Source organism: Marmota marmota, unplaced genomic scaffold, assembly GCF_001458135.2.
Source record: "Marmota marmota marmota unplaced genomic scaffold, marMar, whole genome shotgun sequence".
Lineage (NCBI taxonomy): Eukaryota > Metazoa > Chordata > Mammalia > Rodentia > Sciuridae > Marmota > Marmota marmota.
Window position 1 is genome coordinate 11,854,109 of NW_026000241.1, and position 14,254 is coordinate 11,868,362.

Consider the following 14,254-nt stretch of genomic DNA (forward strand, 5'->3'; position numbering starts at 1 on the left):
TCAGTGTAGTAAAAGTCTGCTTTCTGATCTTACAATTTTCCTAGAACAGCTGAGGAAAGACTGAATCTAAGTGGCTGCATTTCCTAGGGTTCCTTGGCATGTGGTGACTCTCCGGGACCTCTACCCTTTGTGACCATTCATTCCCAGTACTTTGGCTTTTAAACCCTGGTGCTGTTGGAGGTGTGGCATGAGTCTGATGTGCAGACCTGTGTTTTTAATTGACCTCACCATTTCTTTCATTTTAGGGAGTGCCGGTATGGCTGGAGATGTAGTCGCAACCAAAATTGTGGAACTCTCCAAAAAGAATCGGGCATTGATGGCAGAGTCAGAGGGTGGGAAAATGAAAATGAAGCAGCTGACCAATCGGATCCAGGAGCTGGAGCGGGAAGTGAGGGGCCTAAGTCATTTTTCCTTGGGGGGGGGGGTAACACTCCTAGCGCCCTGGTCCAGAGAGAGAGCCATTAGATGCTTTGGGTTCTTCTGAAGGGCTTGAAATTGCAGTGAGTTCCTCAGTCTTTGTCACATCCAGAGAGGGAAAGCAAGGGGACACAGGCCATTGAGAAGCAGCCTGGCAGAGTGGCTAAGGGTACAAAACTGGAGCCGGACTACCAGGGTGTGGCTCTCAGCTCCAGCACTGATAGATCTGTGACTGTGAGCAAGTCATAAGCTCTCAGTGTCTCAGCATCCTCCATCTGTCACATGGTAGCAATAATTGTACCCACTCTAAGGCTTTATGAGGATTAAATGATTTAACATTATAAAGTGCTTAGAACACTGCCTGGCACCTAGTAAGCACTAGATAAACATTTGCTAAATAAATTCACAGAGATCCTTGTTCATCAGAAGCCAGAGCCAGAGACCTTCCATCAGTAGATCTCGCTGATGTCCCTCTTCCTTTTTGCAGCCTCCTGCCCTCCCACAGATGATCCCACAGATGGTCGATCAAAGGCACAGCCCAAATGGCTCAGGGTCCCTTAGGATTTAGAATGGATCCAGAGGCTAGAGGGATACCTCACAGCTTCTCCCAGTGTAACATGGGAAGCTGAAGCTGCCAGAGGTTGAGAGGCCTTCTCAGGCCACACCAGATGTGGTAGTATTAGGCTATATTCCATTCCAGACCCTTCCAGAATCCATGTCAGTCATCACACTTGGCCTTGAATAAGAGCTCCTTTTTTCTATGATGTATTTTTTGAGAACCATGTAAGGTCTCTGTTGGGCCCTGGGGGAGACTGTAGGGAAGGATGATTCCTGGCCTCCTGGAAGACAGACCAATACAGATTTGGGCATGACTATGAATAAACCAAGGCAGAGAGGTAAAGGAGAGCAACATGTTGAGTAATGGCCATGGCAAGGAGATGATGAGGACCTGGATGGGAGCTGCTTAAAGAGATCATGGAGGGAGTAGGTACATACATACAAGACTCAGAGAGGTAGGTGGGGAACGGCCTCCAGGCAGAGGGCTCAGCAGGCACAAAGGCCTGGAGCAAAATGAAGGCCTGAATATGGTCAAGAGCAGACACAAGATGAGGTCAGAGAGGTTGGAGAGTGGGTCATGCCTCACAGTGTCAGATAGGGTATGGTCTTTGTGCAAAGAACAATAAAGAAATAATTAAAGGTTCAGTTGTCTGGATGTCTGCAGCAGTCTTGCCATGAGGCCATGAGCCAATGTGGCAGCATCTCTGTGTCTCTACTTCTGTTGTCTCATCTGTAACCTGAAGTCCATAATTCCTTTATTCTCCACTCCTTGGCTCTGGATAGAATTCCTGGAGACAGATTATGACTATAGCATTATTATTTATTAAGTTATTAGCCTTAAACTTTTCTTACCATTCAATTGAGGAGTGGGGGAGGCAATCAATTAAACCCTCTCCCATCACAGAGCAGTTAGTAAAGGAGAATTCTTCCATTAATGATCCTAAAGTGAACTAAAAGGACAAACCTCTAAGACAGGTAACCACACACTCAGAGCACTTCAGCTGAGCTGTGCAATTGTAGAACAGAATTAAACATTAAGTGCATGCTTTGCTTTTTCAGCTGCAGACAGCCCTGTCCAGGCTGCCAGCCAAGGGGTCCACCGATGCAGGAGCCAAGCCACAGAGGGCCCAGCTGGGAGACAAAACCTTGGTATGGATTCTCTTCTGCACAGGGGAGTGCATGAGGTAGTGCTATCAGCCAGGGCCTCCCCTCCTCCACCAGAGCCAGGGCCTAGGTGCCTCTGCCAGGGCCCACCCACACACACCTGTTGCTGAGACGGGGCTCATTGTCTACCACTGCAGCCTCCTCAGAGCTGCTATCAGGAAGGTTAGGCAGCCTATGGCCTGAGGCCAGGATGCCCTGGCTACACCCCAGGGTGGATCTAGCTCTGATTCATTCTCCAGAGAGGGCAGGTGGGAGGGACCTCAGGCCCCTGGAATCCTAGAACCTCAGCACCAGAAGGGTAGGCCTGGACCAAGTGGCCTCTGCTACAGTCCAATCATCACCTTTATAGCTCCTCACTAGGGAGATCCAACTCTACCTTGCCCCAGGGACAGGGAATTCACCCCTGCCCAATGGGTTCCTGTTCTTTATGGGCAATCATACTATGAAGAGTCTTGCTTTTTGCAGAGCTCCAAATCTACAGAATAAGAGTAAATTTGGGGAATAGGGGCTTGTTCCCCAGATCCTATTTTTACTAAACCAGCACACAGTCCATGAAAGCCAGGAGGTGTAGGAATTGTAACTTTATGAAAGGAAGGCAATCCAGTGGGTTGCCAGAGGCAGGTAGCCCAAGCCAGACTAGAAACAGCATCAGTCTCAAGAACATCCCAGGAGGAGCTGGATTTGTGGTGCATGCCTGTAATCCCTGCTACTTGGAAGGCTGAGGCAGAAAAGAACATAAGTTCAAGGCTAGCCTCTGCAACTTAGTGAGACCCTCAGCCACTTAGCAAGACCCTACCTCAAATATAAAATATAAAGAACTGGGGATGTAGCTCAGTGGTAAAACACCCATGGGTTCAATCCTCTGTGCCAAAAACAAAAACATAATATCCTGGGAGGACTCACCAGGGTTTTCTTGGGAAACCAGGTCAATTGGTGACAGGGAGCTGAGCCCAGAACTCCTAGTTTGGTGCTCCCTTTCCTGCCCCGTGTGCCGTGTTGCAGGATTAGTCCACCTCAGTCTTGTCTTGAGGACTCAGTCTCCCAGTGTGGAGTGTGTGTGTCCCCTTAAGTCTAGCCTTGTGTAAACTTGTCTCATTGCTGGGGAGGCGGAAGTGAGACTCTGCCCTTGGCAGGGACTGGACTGAGTGTTCTTCTAGGCCTTTCCTGGCTCTGAGGGATGCTGCTAATTTGCCCCTGGTTTATCCAGAACATCAAGCACCTCCATGTTCCCCGGAGAGCAGCCCTAAAAGAGAAACTGTTTGTTCAGTCACCTGTTGAGCCTGTTGGGATTTTCTGAGCCCTGTAACATAGGAATCAAAACAGGACCTCTGTCCCCAGAGGCATCCAAGAGGGACAGAAATAGCCATGTGAAAGAAGGACGCAGACAGGGCCTTCAGAGAAAGCCCCAGGTCACTATGTTCACAAAGGGAGTATACCCTTCAGGAAAATCAGCTAGAAGAGAGATGGGGGCATCCTTGAACTTGGCTTTTCTGGTGAACAGGAAGGGCCTTCCAGGAGCACAGTGCAAGCCAGGGCCAAGGCTAGGAAGCACTCATCCTTCCCATTCAATTTGCTTACCTGGATGCCAGCTGGATAGCATTTGGGCTACAGCCCAGAGCCCACAGCAGGGAAAAGGAATGTGAGCCAAAAAGAGCTGGGGCGGGGTCACCCATGGAGGGGGTCCTCAGAAAGTAGTGGAGCAGGAGTTTCTACTCAGTTCTGTGGCCTTGGGCAGCCTGGGGAGCTTCTGACAGAAGAGCATGTGCGGGGCTGCAAGCTTCAGTTCATCCATACCACATGTTTTCCCTGGCATCTTATGATCGGAGTGAGAATAAGAGCAATGCTCCCCCTCATCACTCTGTGGGGTGGCCCAGGCTGCCACATTCTGGCCTCGCCTCTAAAGTACATTCCAGAGTGGAGCTGAGGCCCGGTGCTCTGCATGGGGCTGCGTGAGGCTGAGGCATGAGCACTGTTGGCATTGCTCTCCTGGACTGCATTCCAGTTATTCCCTCAAAGGAAACAGCCCAGGATGGCTGCAGATGTGCCTATACCAGGTCCCCCCTAAAGCCTATAGAATTTCACTCTGGGTAGAAAGAGGTCCAAAATGGCTGCAAGGTAGGCCGGACCCAGCTGCCCAAAAGGACTAGGCCCTGGCCCAGCCCTTTCCAGAGTATCATTTGGCCTCAGTCCACTTTGCCAACTGGCTGCCAGAGCTGACAAAAGGCCCCTGGCATTGCCCTCTGTCAGAACCTGGCCTAGATAGTGCCCTTTACTAGAGTTATCCCATCAACCGTTGCAGGTACACAGAAATGAATATCACATACCCCTACTTTACAGGTGAGGACAGGAGGCTGAGAGGGCACCATTAACCAGGATCTAGAGCCAGATTCAACCTGGATGCTAGTTTCATGCTCTGACTAGAGAGATGCTGCAGGGTCATAACAGCCCCAGGAGAAGCCCATGTACTCCCTCAGCTCTCAGCATCAGGGCTGCCAGGACCACTGGGACTCATGGCATGAAGATCTGACAGGGAGAAGTAGGTGTTGCTTTCCAGCTCAGGACAGATTCAAAGCCACACATTTAACAGGCAAGAAGATAGGCACCCAATAGCAATGAGGGGATGGCAGGCAGCCAGACATGCAGGAGGATATGAAAAAAATGTCTTTTTTACAAAAGGATATACTTGTATTTCACATAAGTTTCCAGTTCATAAATTTTGTCCACACTGGTTATTCGTTTTAGCCCCATGATGGTGCTGGGAGGAAGCAGGACACCCATTCCATAGATGAGGAAAAAATACCATCAGGGTTTCTGGAGCATGTCTCCAAATAATTTCTTTGACTGCTGGTTTTCAGTTGAACTATTCAGAGCCTCTGGGGTCCATGGAACTTCCCATACTGTCTTTCATAATGGCACCCACAGGAGATTTTGTTTGTGCCTACTGAAGAAGATTTAGAACGTCGCTGTACCCTCACCCTGCTTCCCAGAAGTCCAGCACTCTGAGTCTGTTGGAGCAGGAGCAGAGGGACCCAGCATCATTGCTTGGTGATGCTCAGTCCACTAACAAACATTACTGCTGCCAGCAACAGCGACAGCAGCAACTGCGTAAATTGGGAAGATCAACCAGGACAGGGTCCATTCCAGGTTTCTGTTCCTACTTATGTCACCCCCAACCAGCTGTGTGCCCGAGGGCAAGTTACTTCCCTTCTCTGGATTTTATTTTCATCATTGATGGAAGGAGTTTGAATGGGCTGATCTTGGAGGCTTCCTCAGTGTATATAGAAGACAGAGAGGTAGTCAGCTCATTGGAGAAAAAGCTGTAGCCAAACATTGCAACATTGCATCAAGCATTATTTTTTAATATTTGATTTTTTAGTTATAGTTGGACAAAATACCTTTATTTTATTTATTTATTTTTATGTGGTGCTGAGAATCGAACCCAGGGCCTTGCATGTGCTAGGCGAGTGCTCTACCACTGAGCAATAACCCCAGCCCCAAGCATTATTTTTTTAAAAAAGGAAAAAGACATCATTAAGAGGTCCAACAGTCAGTTTAGTTTCCATGGTTGCTGCAGCTTTTTAAGTCTCAGAGATGGAGTGTTTAGGGGGGAAACTGGTCCTTTTCTCTGTTCAGTGAGCACACTGCCCTCAAGGGAGCCCAAAGCCCCTCATCTGTCAGAGACAAGGCCCAGATTGATCAGTGTGATTCTGGGAGAGGGAGACCCTGAATTAGGAAGGTCATGGCCCTCCTGCAAAGTTGGAGTGGCCTTCTGTGAATGAACAAGTTCCCTCCCTCTTCTAAGGGCAGATAAACTAGCTGTGATGCCATCTCTGAGCACAGCAGAGAGAGTCCATGCTAGGAAGCACCAAGCACCTAGCACCCAGCACAGTGCCCGGTGCAGACTTGGATAAATAGGGGCTGATTGCTATTACAATTCAGGCAACAAGTGACTGCTTTCTCCCTGTTCTTGCCAACCAGCCGGAGACCCCAGAGGTGAAGGCCCTGAAGGACAGGCTGGCAACCATGAACCTGAAGATGAGTGATCTGCGCAACCAGGTTCAGTCCGTGAAGCAGGAGCTCCGGATGACCCAGAAGGTCGTTCAGAACCTGGGTTCAGCTTGGGACTTGTTGAGGGCTGGGGCTGGCCTTGGGAAGAGCACAGCTGGCACACAGCTTCCATCGTCCAGGAGCAGGGAGTGCCCTGCCAGTGAGCATCCTGCTTGCTCTGGGTCAGGTTCCACATCCAGTAACTTCCTTTCAGGGCTCCTTGGTATAGTCCCATCTGATGGGCAAGGTCACCAGCTGCCTTAGGGTTATTCCTTTGTGGTGCCTGCCTAGCTCTGGACTAAGGGAGGATACCCCTTCCACCCAGGGGGATTCCTTTAAGCCTTCCCTACATTCCCTGTGCCCTAATAGATCCTGGGTCTCCACTTAATAAGCCACCATTGACTCAAAATTCTGCCAAGATCTTCCCCCTGCCCCCTGCTATCTGTAGTATCAGAAAATGAACAGGAGGTTTGCGCATTAAAGGGCCCTTTCAAAGAAAAGCACTCAGACGTAGGGCACAGGCCCTGGAGGCCCAGCTGGTTCGTTGTTTATTTTTATTTATGTAGTGAATTCTCTGGCATTTGTCTTCCCTGCTGGAACCTCTCAGACCAGCCAAGATTTCCAAAACAACATTCTATTGTGGAAACAAGCACCAAGGACTTGGTAACTTGGTGCACCGAAAGGGATTTCCTGTTGGGCTTCAGAGAGCTCAGGTCACAAGCTGGAGTGTCCTGCTTCCGCCTCAGACCCTGAGGTGGAGCTGAACACGGCACTTCAGTAGCCACAGAGTTGTGCCCTTCTTGAAGCACAGCATCCTCAAGCGCCACTCCAGCACTCCTCCTTGCTACACTCAGATGGCCACTGGTCTGTGGCTTTTCGCAAAGGTCAAGACCCTGAGGCCGTGTACTTCCTGTATCCATCCAGACTTCTCTCAGGTCTAGTTGATAAGTGAATGGGTTAAGGAAGCAGGTGTTGGTCAGCTCTGTGGTCCACTCATTACACAATGTGCCATGAGCAAGGGGACCTACCTGGCCATTGCTAGCAGTTCCTGGCAATGGCTCCTCTAAGCATCATGAAGAAACTCTGGCAATGATGGATCTGCTGCTTTCCCTGGAGAGCTGAGCCAGGAAAGTGGCAAACCAGCCTTTAGGGCTACGCCCTGAGGTGGGGGGCGGCCTGTGGTGCAGGCTGCCCCCAGGAGTCCCACACACCAGCACCGCTTCTGAAGACACAGCTGTGTCAGGGCCTGCTGGAGCCCTGTCTCCTGCTACTCTGAACACGCTGCCTCATTGCAGGTTTTGTCCAGTGAGGTTGGGGAAGATGTGAACATCCAGCAGCTCCTATCCTCTCCGGGGACCTGGAGGGGAAGGGCTCAACAAATTCTCGTTCTTCAGAGCAAGGTGAGTGTGTCATCACTCTGCTCCTGGCCCAGAACAGAGGGTTTAAAAGGCCCAGAGACCTGTGCTAGAGACGTGAGCACTCAGAGCTCCAAAGGCCTACGTCCTGCAGAGCGTACTCTCAGGCCGGTGTTTATGTTCTCCACCCAGCCCGATTTTAATTTGTTATTTAATGAACAAGCACTTACATAACACCACATGCCAGGCACTGGCACTTAATGAATGCCAATGCCTTTGGTTTGACTTCTTTTTCTCCAGGCATATTTTTTCCTGGTTCACGTAAGATTGCGTGACTGTTGTAATTGTAGGCTTTTTCCAGTTTCATCCAGATGCTTGTTGTCTTTTGAAAGTTTTCATTACCCAATAAAAACTTTGTCTTGTCTCCCTCTTTGTTTTCTAAATATTTTGGAGCAGACCAAAGGAGGCTGAAAACAAGGGCTCCGGAGTCCAGCTGCTTGGATTCCAGCCCTGATTCTCCACTCACTGGCTGGATGACCTCAAGCAAATTCCTTCCTTTGTGTGCCTCAGTTCCTCATCTGTGTAATGGGGATAACTGCACCTACCCCCAGGGTTGCCAGGAGGAATGAATGAGTCAATGTGTACAGAGTGCTAGGCATAGTCCCTGGCCCAGAGAAAGGCCTGGACAAAGATTAGCAGCAGTGATTTTTTTCTTTTTACCCTTAAACTGAAAAACACATGAGCACATCACTTTCATTCCCAGCAACATCAGGGTCATGACTAGTGGCTTTTATTCTCAGGGTCTACTTGAAGCCAACATGAAGGTGAAAAAAAAAAAAAAAAAGAAAGAAAAGAAAAAAACAAAACCTCTAGTTGCTGATCAGTGCAAGGCCTTGGGATCCAAGAGATCTGAGTTTGAATCCAGCCTCTCACTGTTCTATTAGTCTGTAACCTCAGGCAAATCTCTTCTTTTCTGGGTCTTATTTTCCCATCTGCAAAGTAGAGATCATAATACTGCCCTTGTAGGGTGTCATATGGTTAAATGAAATAATATTTGGCTGGGCGTGGTATTGCATGCCTATAATCCCAGCGGCTCAGGAGGCTGAGGCAGGAGGATCATGAGTTCAAAGCCAGTCTTAGTAATTTATCAAGGCACTTAGCAACTCAGCCAGACCCTGTCTCTAAATAAAATATTTTAAAAGGGCTGGGAATGTGGCTCAGTGGTTAAGCACCCCTGGGTTCAATTCTCAGTACCAATAATGATAATAAAAATAATATTTGTAAAGCACTGGGTGTAGTGCCTGTCACAGTCAGCACTCAAGTAATATATTAAATAATTTCAGCTAACACTGTGCTCTTTAAGGTTTAACTGGAGCTACCATACAGTGCCACAGGAGGGCACTAATTTGTGCTTTCAAAGCAATGCTCCTGCCCTTTACCAGTGATCCTAGTGAATCTTGCCTCCTCTCCTGGTTCGAGTTCACCAACTTCCTTCCATCATTTGGTTGCGTTGACATGGAAACCAGTATAAGAAGGACCCTGGGAGTTCTCTGATTAAATTCCAGTGTGATAAAGGTGTTGTTCTGTGGGATAACATCTACCTGCAACCTGTGAGAGCCCATGTGTGCTGAGCTCTGTGCTGAGTGCTTCACCGGGGCCATCTTGGGGTTTCTCTACATTGCCTAATCTTAAAAGTCACCCATAGCCTTGGTTTAAGATGCAGATTCCCATACCCTTGCCCTGGAGATCTGATGTAGAGAAGTTAAGGTGTGCATAAATCACACAGCCAGTGAGGATTTGAGCCAGGTTCTTCACTTCCAAACCCCGCCCTCCTTCTGCTGTTTCTCCTGCCTATGGCCCACCATCTCCCAAGAACGTTCCCCCTCCACACTATCTGTTAGAGTTCTTCCTTGTACTGAGGCTTGCCTTCCTATCCCTCCAGGTTGCTGGGGCCATACATCTGCTTCTTGCCCTCAAACAGCCCCTCAGAAGTGGGGTGATTTTCTCACTTTGAAGTGTGTCTTTTCTAAGCTAAACCTCTTGAGTGTCTTCCTGCTTTGCTCAAAATACCAACTCAGATCTTTCACTCCAGGCCCCCTTGTCTGGGGCTCCCACAGCCATCTGGAACAGTGGTTCTGTCTTCAGGATCCATGGCACCTCAGAGTGCTGGTCTGACTGCAGACACATGGTAGAGCAAGTTTTCCCACCCTCAGGTTCGAGAGCTTGAGAAGCAGCTGGGACAGACCCGGAGTAGGTCTTCAGGAACAGCCAATGATGAGCTCCCTATCTACCCAGACCCAAAGAAGCTGTCGGCACAGGAGAAAAACCTACTGAGGATCCGCAGCCTGGAAAGGGAAAAACAGGAAGGCTGGGAGGTAATGCATGTCCAGTAAGGAGGTGAGGTGGACAAGGGGAAGATCATCAGAGTTCCCATGAGGGTCTGAGGCTTTCCCCACAGGCAGGAGATGCCTGGGGCCTTGGGTCACCTCTGTGCATGTTCCTTGCTTTGTATCAACCCAGCTCTAGCTGCCTGATGGGGCTTCACTCTGGGACCATTCAATGAATTTTGAGTAACCCTGATTGTGAAAGGGAGCAAGGAGGAGAGTCATAGCTCCAAAAGTGGAATAAAATTAGATGGGTCTTAAAGGAGGATAGAGAGTTCCAGGCTAATAAAAGAGATGGGCAAGTTGGAATCAGCAGCAGAGTCTGCAGCTTGAGGGTGTTGAAAATCTTAACTCTACCAAGTTTAAACAACAAAGAGAAATTGTTAGCCCGTGTAAATGACCAGTCTAGAAGTGCCCTAGCTTCAGGTATGGATGGATCCAGGGACTTTTAGATCTTGTCTTAGTACACTCTCTCCTGGATTGACTTCACTTGCTCCCATGGGAATCCCTGGTAGTCCTGAGTTCTCTATTCTAACCCAGCCCCCATAGACAAAGGGCCTATCCCAGTAGTTCCAACAAAGTTTGGCCTAGCTTGGGTCAGGTGCCCATCCCTGAGCCAATCCTTGTGGCCAAGAATGCAAGGGGTTGGGGGCTGGAGATGTGGCTCAAGTGGTAGGGTGCTCGCCTGGCATGCGTGCGGCCCGGGTTCGATCCTCAGCACCACATACAAATAAAGATGCTGTGTCCACCGAAAACTAAGAAATAAATAATAAAATTCTCTCTCTCTCTCTCTCTCTCTCTCTCTCTCTCTCTCTCACCAAGTTTGGGTATTGAGTCAGTTTCCCCAGATTTGGACTGAGAGTAGCAAGTAGGGTCTACTTCAAAGAAAGTAGCTGAGGAAGCAGGAGGAGGTGCTAGAAGGCCAAACAATTGGCCCACTTCAGTGACCCTGAGACAATGTCCTTCCTAATAGTGAAGCCTTAAACTTTTCACTGGGAGGCTTCCATTTGTGTCAACTCCAGGCTGGACCCTGTGCTGGGAACCTGGTGACCATCATCACATATTCCTCCCAGCATTCTAGACCATCAGTTTTGATGAGGGGAACAGTGAGATTGGAGATGTAGGTAGGGCCAGGACCTGCTGGACCTTGAATGGCAGCCAGGAGGGCAGGCTTTTATCCTGAAGATGGTGGAGCATCTCCAAAGGGTTTCAAGCTGTGAATGAACATGGCTAACTGTGCTTTTTGAAAATGTCACATAGTTGGGAGGTGGAGGAGATATTGGAAGCAGAGCATAATCTGCTCAAGACATGACCAAGGACCTACAACAAGATAATAGGACTGTAGTGGAAGGGCTGGATATCTGGACATTAACAGTGGACTCCAGGACTCTGTGAGTGACTGAACATGGAAGGAAAAGGAGTAGGTAGAATCATAAAGGACTTTCAGAGAGTGTCACATGTGGTTAGGGGAAATAGAAGTAGGTTCAAGGGGCAAAGGGGAGGTGAGGATTGGAAATGTTAGATTTGAAATGCACACAGCTTGGGCTTGCACATTCACAATCCAGAGAGCATCTTGAATGGCTGACCAGCAATAAGCTACAATACTAGTGGGAGGAAATGGCCAGCTGTCCCTTAGAGCCCAGAGCGTGACATAAGAGCACAAGTAAACAATGACTGCCTCCCCACCCAGGGCTCATGGTCCTGTGGGTTTATATTGTTTTACTCGTTTTGCGTTTCCATAATTTACCCCATTGAGGATCTGAAGACATGTTTCCAGCATTAAGTGAGCCTCAGCACCAGGTCAGATTATGTCACCCACTATCCCAAAATCTCCCTCAGTGTCTCAGAGCTAACTTCGAAAGGCCGGGAGGTAATACTTCCTCTGGCCTCTGCCCCTCTGCCCTTGCCCCTGAGCTGCCCCCTCACTCATGGTGCTCCACCCACACATGCTCCACCCCAGATCTTTGCTTTGGTCTTCAGTCTCTCTGCAGCTATAACCTTTCGAGGAAGCCCTTGCTTAACCATATTCCATCTTCCCACCCCTTTCCCTCACTCTTCAGTTGGCATTTGTCAGCACCTATTGCAATGCCAAGCATATAGTGGGTCCTCAGGAAACACTTGAGAATGAAGGAATGAGAGCCTCAGAGATGTGTGTAGCATGCGAGTCTCCAGTTTATCACTGACCAAGCAAGGCACAGTCTGGGGTGCTGTGCTGGGTGCTGGTGGAGGAAGTGAGAGGATGGGGAGGCAGGGCAACTTCTCATTCAAGCTCTGAGGGGCTAAGAACTTCCATTTGAACCCTAGACTTAGTGCTCTTCCCTAAAGTGTGGTTTTTCTCTTTTCTCTAGCTGGAAAGGGGGTTGAGAGGTGGGACAGCTTTCTGGAGGTCACACCAAGATTTGCCTGTGGGTTTTCTCCCATGTGCCTGGAAGGTGGAGTTCTCAGGCTGAGGGCAGGAGCACTGTCATCCATGAGTGCTGTCTGTCAAGTGCTAGGGCAAGCTGGGAGGCACAGTCCCGCCTGACACTCCTGAGGAGTGAGGGTGGGAGTCAGAGCCGGCTCCACTGATTTGCTCTACAGCCTTCAGCAGTGCCCCTAGCCTCAGCCCCTGCCTTCCCAGTGAGTGGGAGCCAGGGACCAGATGTGCCAAGGCCCCACCCAGCCCTACTGCCCTGTTCTCAATTTCTAATTACAGAAACTTGCTGGGGAGCGGGATACCCTCCAAAAAGAGCTAGAAGAGCTGAGAAAGAAGTCTGAGGGAGTGAAGTCTCGAAACAAGGTGCTATCGAACGAAGTGAAGACCCTCAGGAGCCAGATGGGGACCCTGGTGGAGAAGGGCAGACATGATGACGAGCTCATTGATGCCCTCATGGTATGGCCCAGCCACTCGGGCAGGGCAAGAGCCAGGGCCTGATTCCCAAAGGATGGGCCACCAGCCTCCCAGACCCCTGAGACCCAGCCCCAGCAGCCTGAGTGAGCCCTCACTCCCACAAAAGGCCTCCTGCTTAACCCAGATGGCGTTGACTTCAGATGGGCCGCACCACCAGGGCCTTACCCCTGGGACAGGAAGCAGCTTAGAGGGGTTGCCTGAGGCATGAAGAGGGCTGGGACAGCAGTACCCAGCTCAGGCCTTGGCTGTATGGACCTCAAAGGATAAAGAAAAGGATGGGGGGAAGAAGGAAGAGACAGATCACACCATGGGTTATTTTTCAACAAGGAATGAAGGGACAACTGAGGGGCCGGTGCAGACCCTTGCCTGTGTGATGTCATGAGCACTTGATAATGGTTGATCCTAGAGCCACGTAGTGTAATCCCTTTCCACAGACGGGGAAACCAAAATTCCAAAAGGTCATATAACTCATCCAAAATACACAGCTCAGCTCAAACCAGGTTTTCCTGACTACAAAACTGTCCTCGATGAGCAAGGCCATACTGCTTTCCTACAGCCTGGGCTTTTCTCTGTGGGACCTGAAGTATCCCCAGAGTTTGATGTCTCAATTCTAAGTTGTGCCCACACACCCCAGGCATGTTATGCCTGGCTTGCTGTAGAACAGTAAGATAGGCCTGCCTCCATTGGTACCTTGCTGGATGTCCTGGGGCCCAGTGCTCTCCTTTCTGAGTCTCAGCAACCGTTTTTAAAATAAGATACAGAGCGGATGTCCCCTGGAGTCCATGCATGCCACCATCCTTTGTCACTGAAGATGGCATAATAAGAGCTATAAATCAGTTCCATCCACTCACCAGAAATGTGTCCTTGGGTTCTCTGAGCCTCAGTTTCCTTCACTAGGAGGTGAGGACGACAGCCCCCAACCTGTTCCCAATCACTGACATTGTCCTTCCTGTTGGCCCCCAGGCAGGAGGCTTCTGCTTCCACCCCAGTCTCCCTTTTCAGGTATGGGGGCCTCAGCCAGATGCTAAAGAATCTCTGGGAGAGTCTAGGTCTTGCCTCCAAAGGTACTTTCCCAACCCAGTGGGATCAGGCTTTCTTTTACCCAAATATTTGTCCTACCAGCTGAGGAGCCACCTTCTGAGCAACTTTCTCTTGTCCTCAAGAGCTCTTTTGATGTCTTTCTCAGTCCTCATCTTAGGAAGAAGGAATTTAAGGACAGAAGAAGGGTACATTTCCCACTTGTCTGTTTTTAGCCCCACCCAGGGCAGGCAAAGAATATGTTCTTCCTTCTCAGTAAGACAGTTAGTATCCCACCACTAGGTTCCCAGTGGCTAGGGGGAGGGGTGGGTTGCTCCAGGTGGGGAAGCAGTCTCCTCTTATCCTTCCCTGCCCAGAGCAGCCTCCACTGACCCCATCTGTCCTCCTGCTTGCCCACCCAC

General features: G+C 49.6%; 1 protein-coding gene across 8 annotated transcripts in view; it reads left to right on the top strand.

Moving 5' to 3' along the window:
- The window catches only part of Ccdc13 (coiled-coil domain containing 13), a 52,171-nt gene that overhangs the window by 20,569 nt on the left and 17,348 nt on the right, over nucleotides 1-14,254 (top strand). For 7 of the 8 annotated variants that reach the window (XM_048794908.1, XM_048794910.1, XM_048794904.1 and 4 more), the window contains exons 4-9: nucleotides 246-388; nucleotides 2,035-2,124; nucleotides 6,118-6,234; nucleotides 7,482-7,586; nucleotides 9,755-9,916; nucleotides 12,621-12,797. In XM_048794908.1, coding sequence (XP_048650865.1) covers nucleotides 246-388; nucleotides 2,035-2,124; nucleotides 6,118-6,234; nucleotides 7,482-7,586; nucleotides 9,755-9,916; nucleotides 12,621-12,797 — 794 coding nt within the window. The remainder of the gene's footprint in view (nucleotides 1-245; nucleotides 389-2,034; nucleotides 2,125-6,117; nucleotides 6,235-7,481; nucleotides 7,587-9,754; nucleotides 9,917-12,620; nucleotides 12,798-14,254) is intronic. The other variant, XM_048794909.1, reaches the window with a different exon arrangement.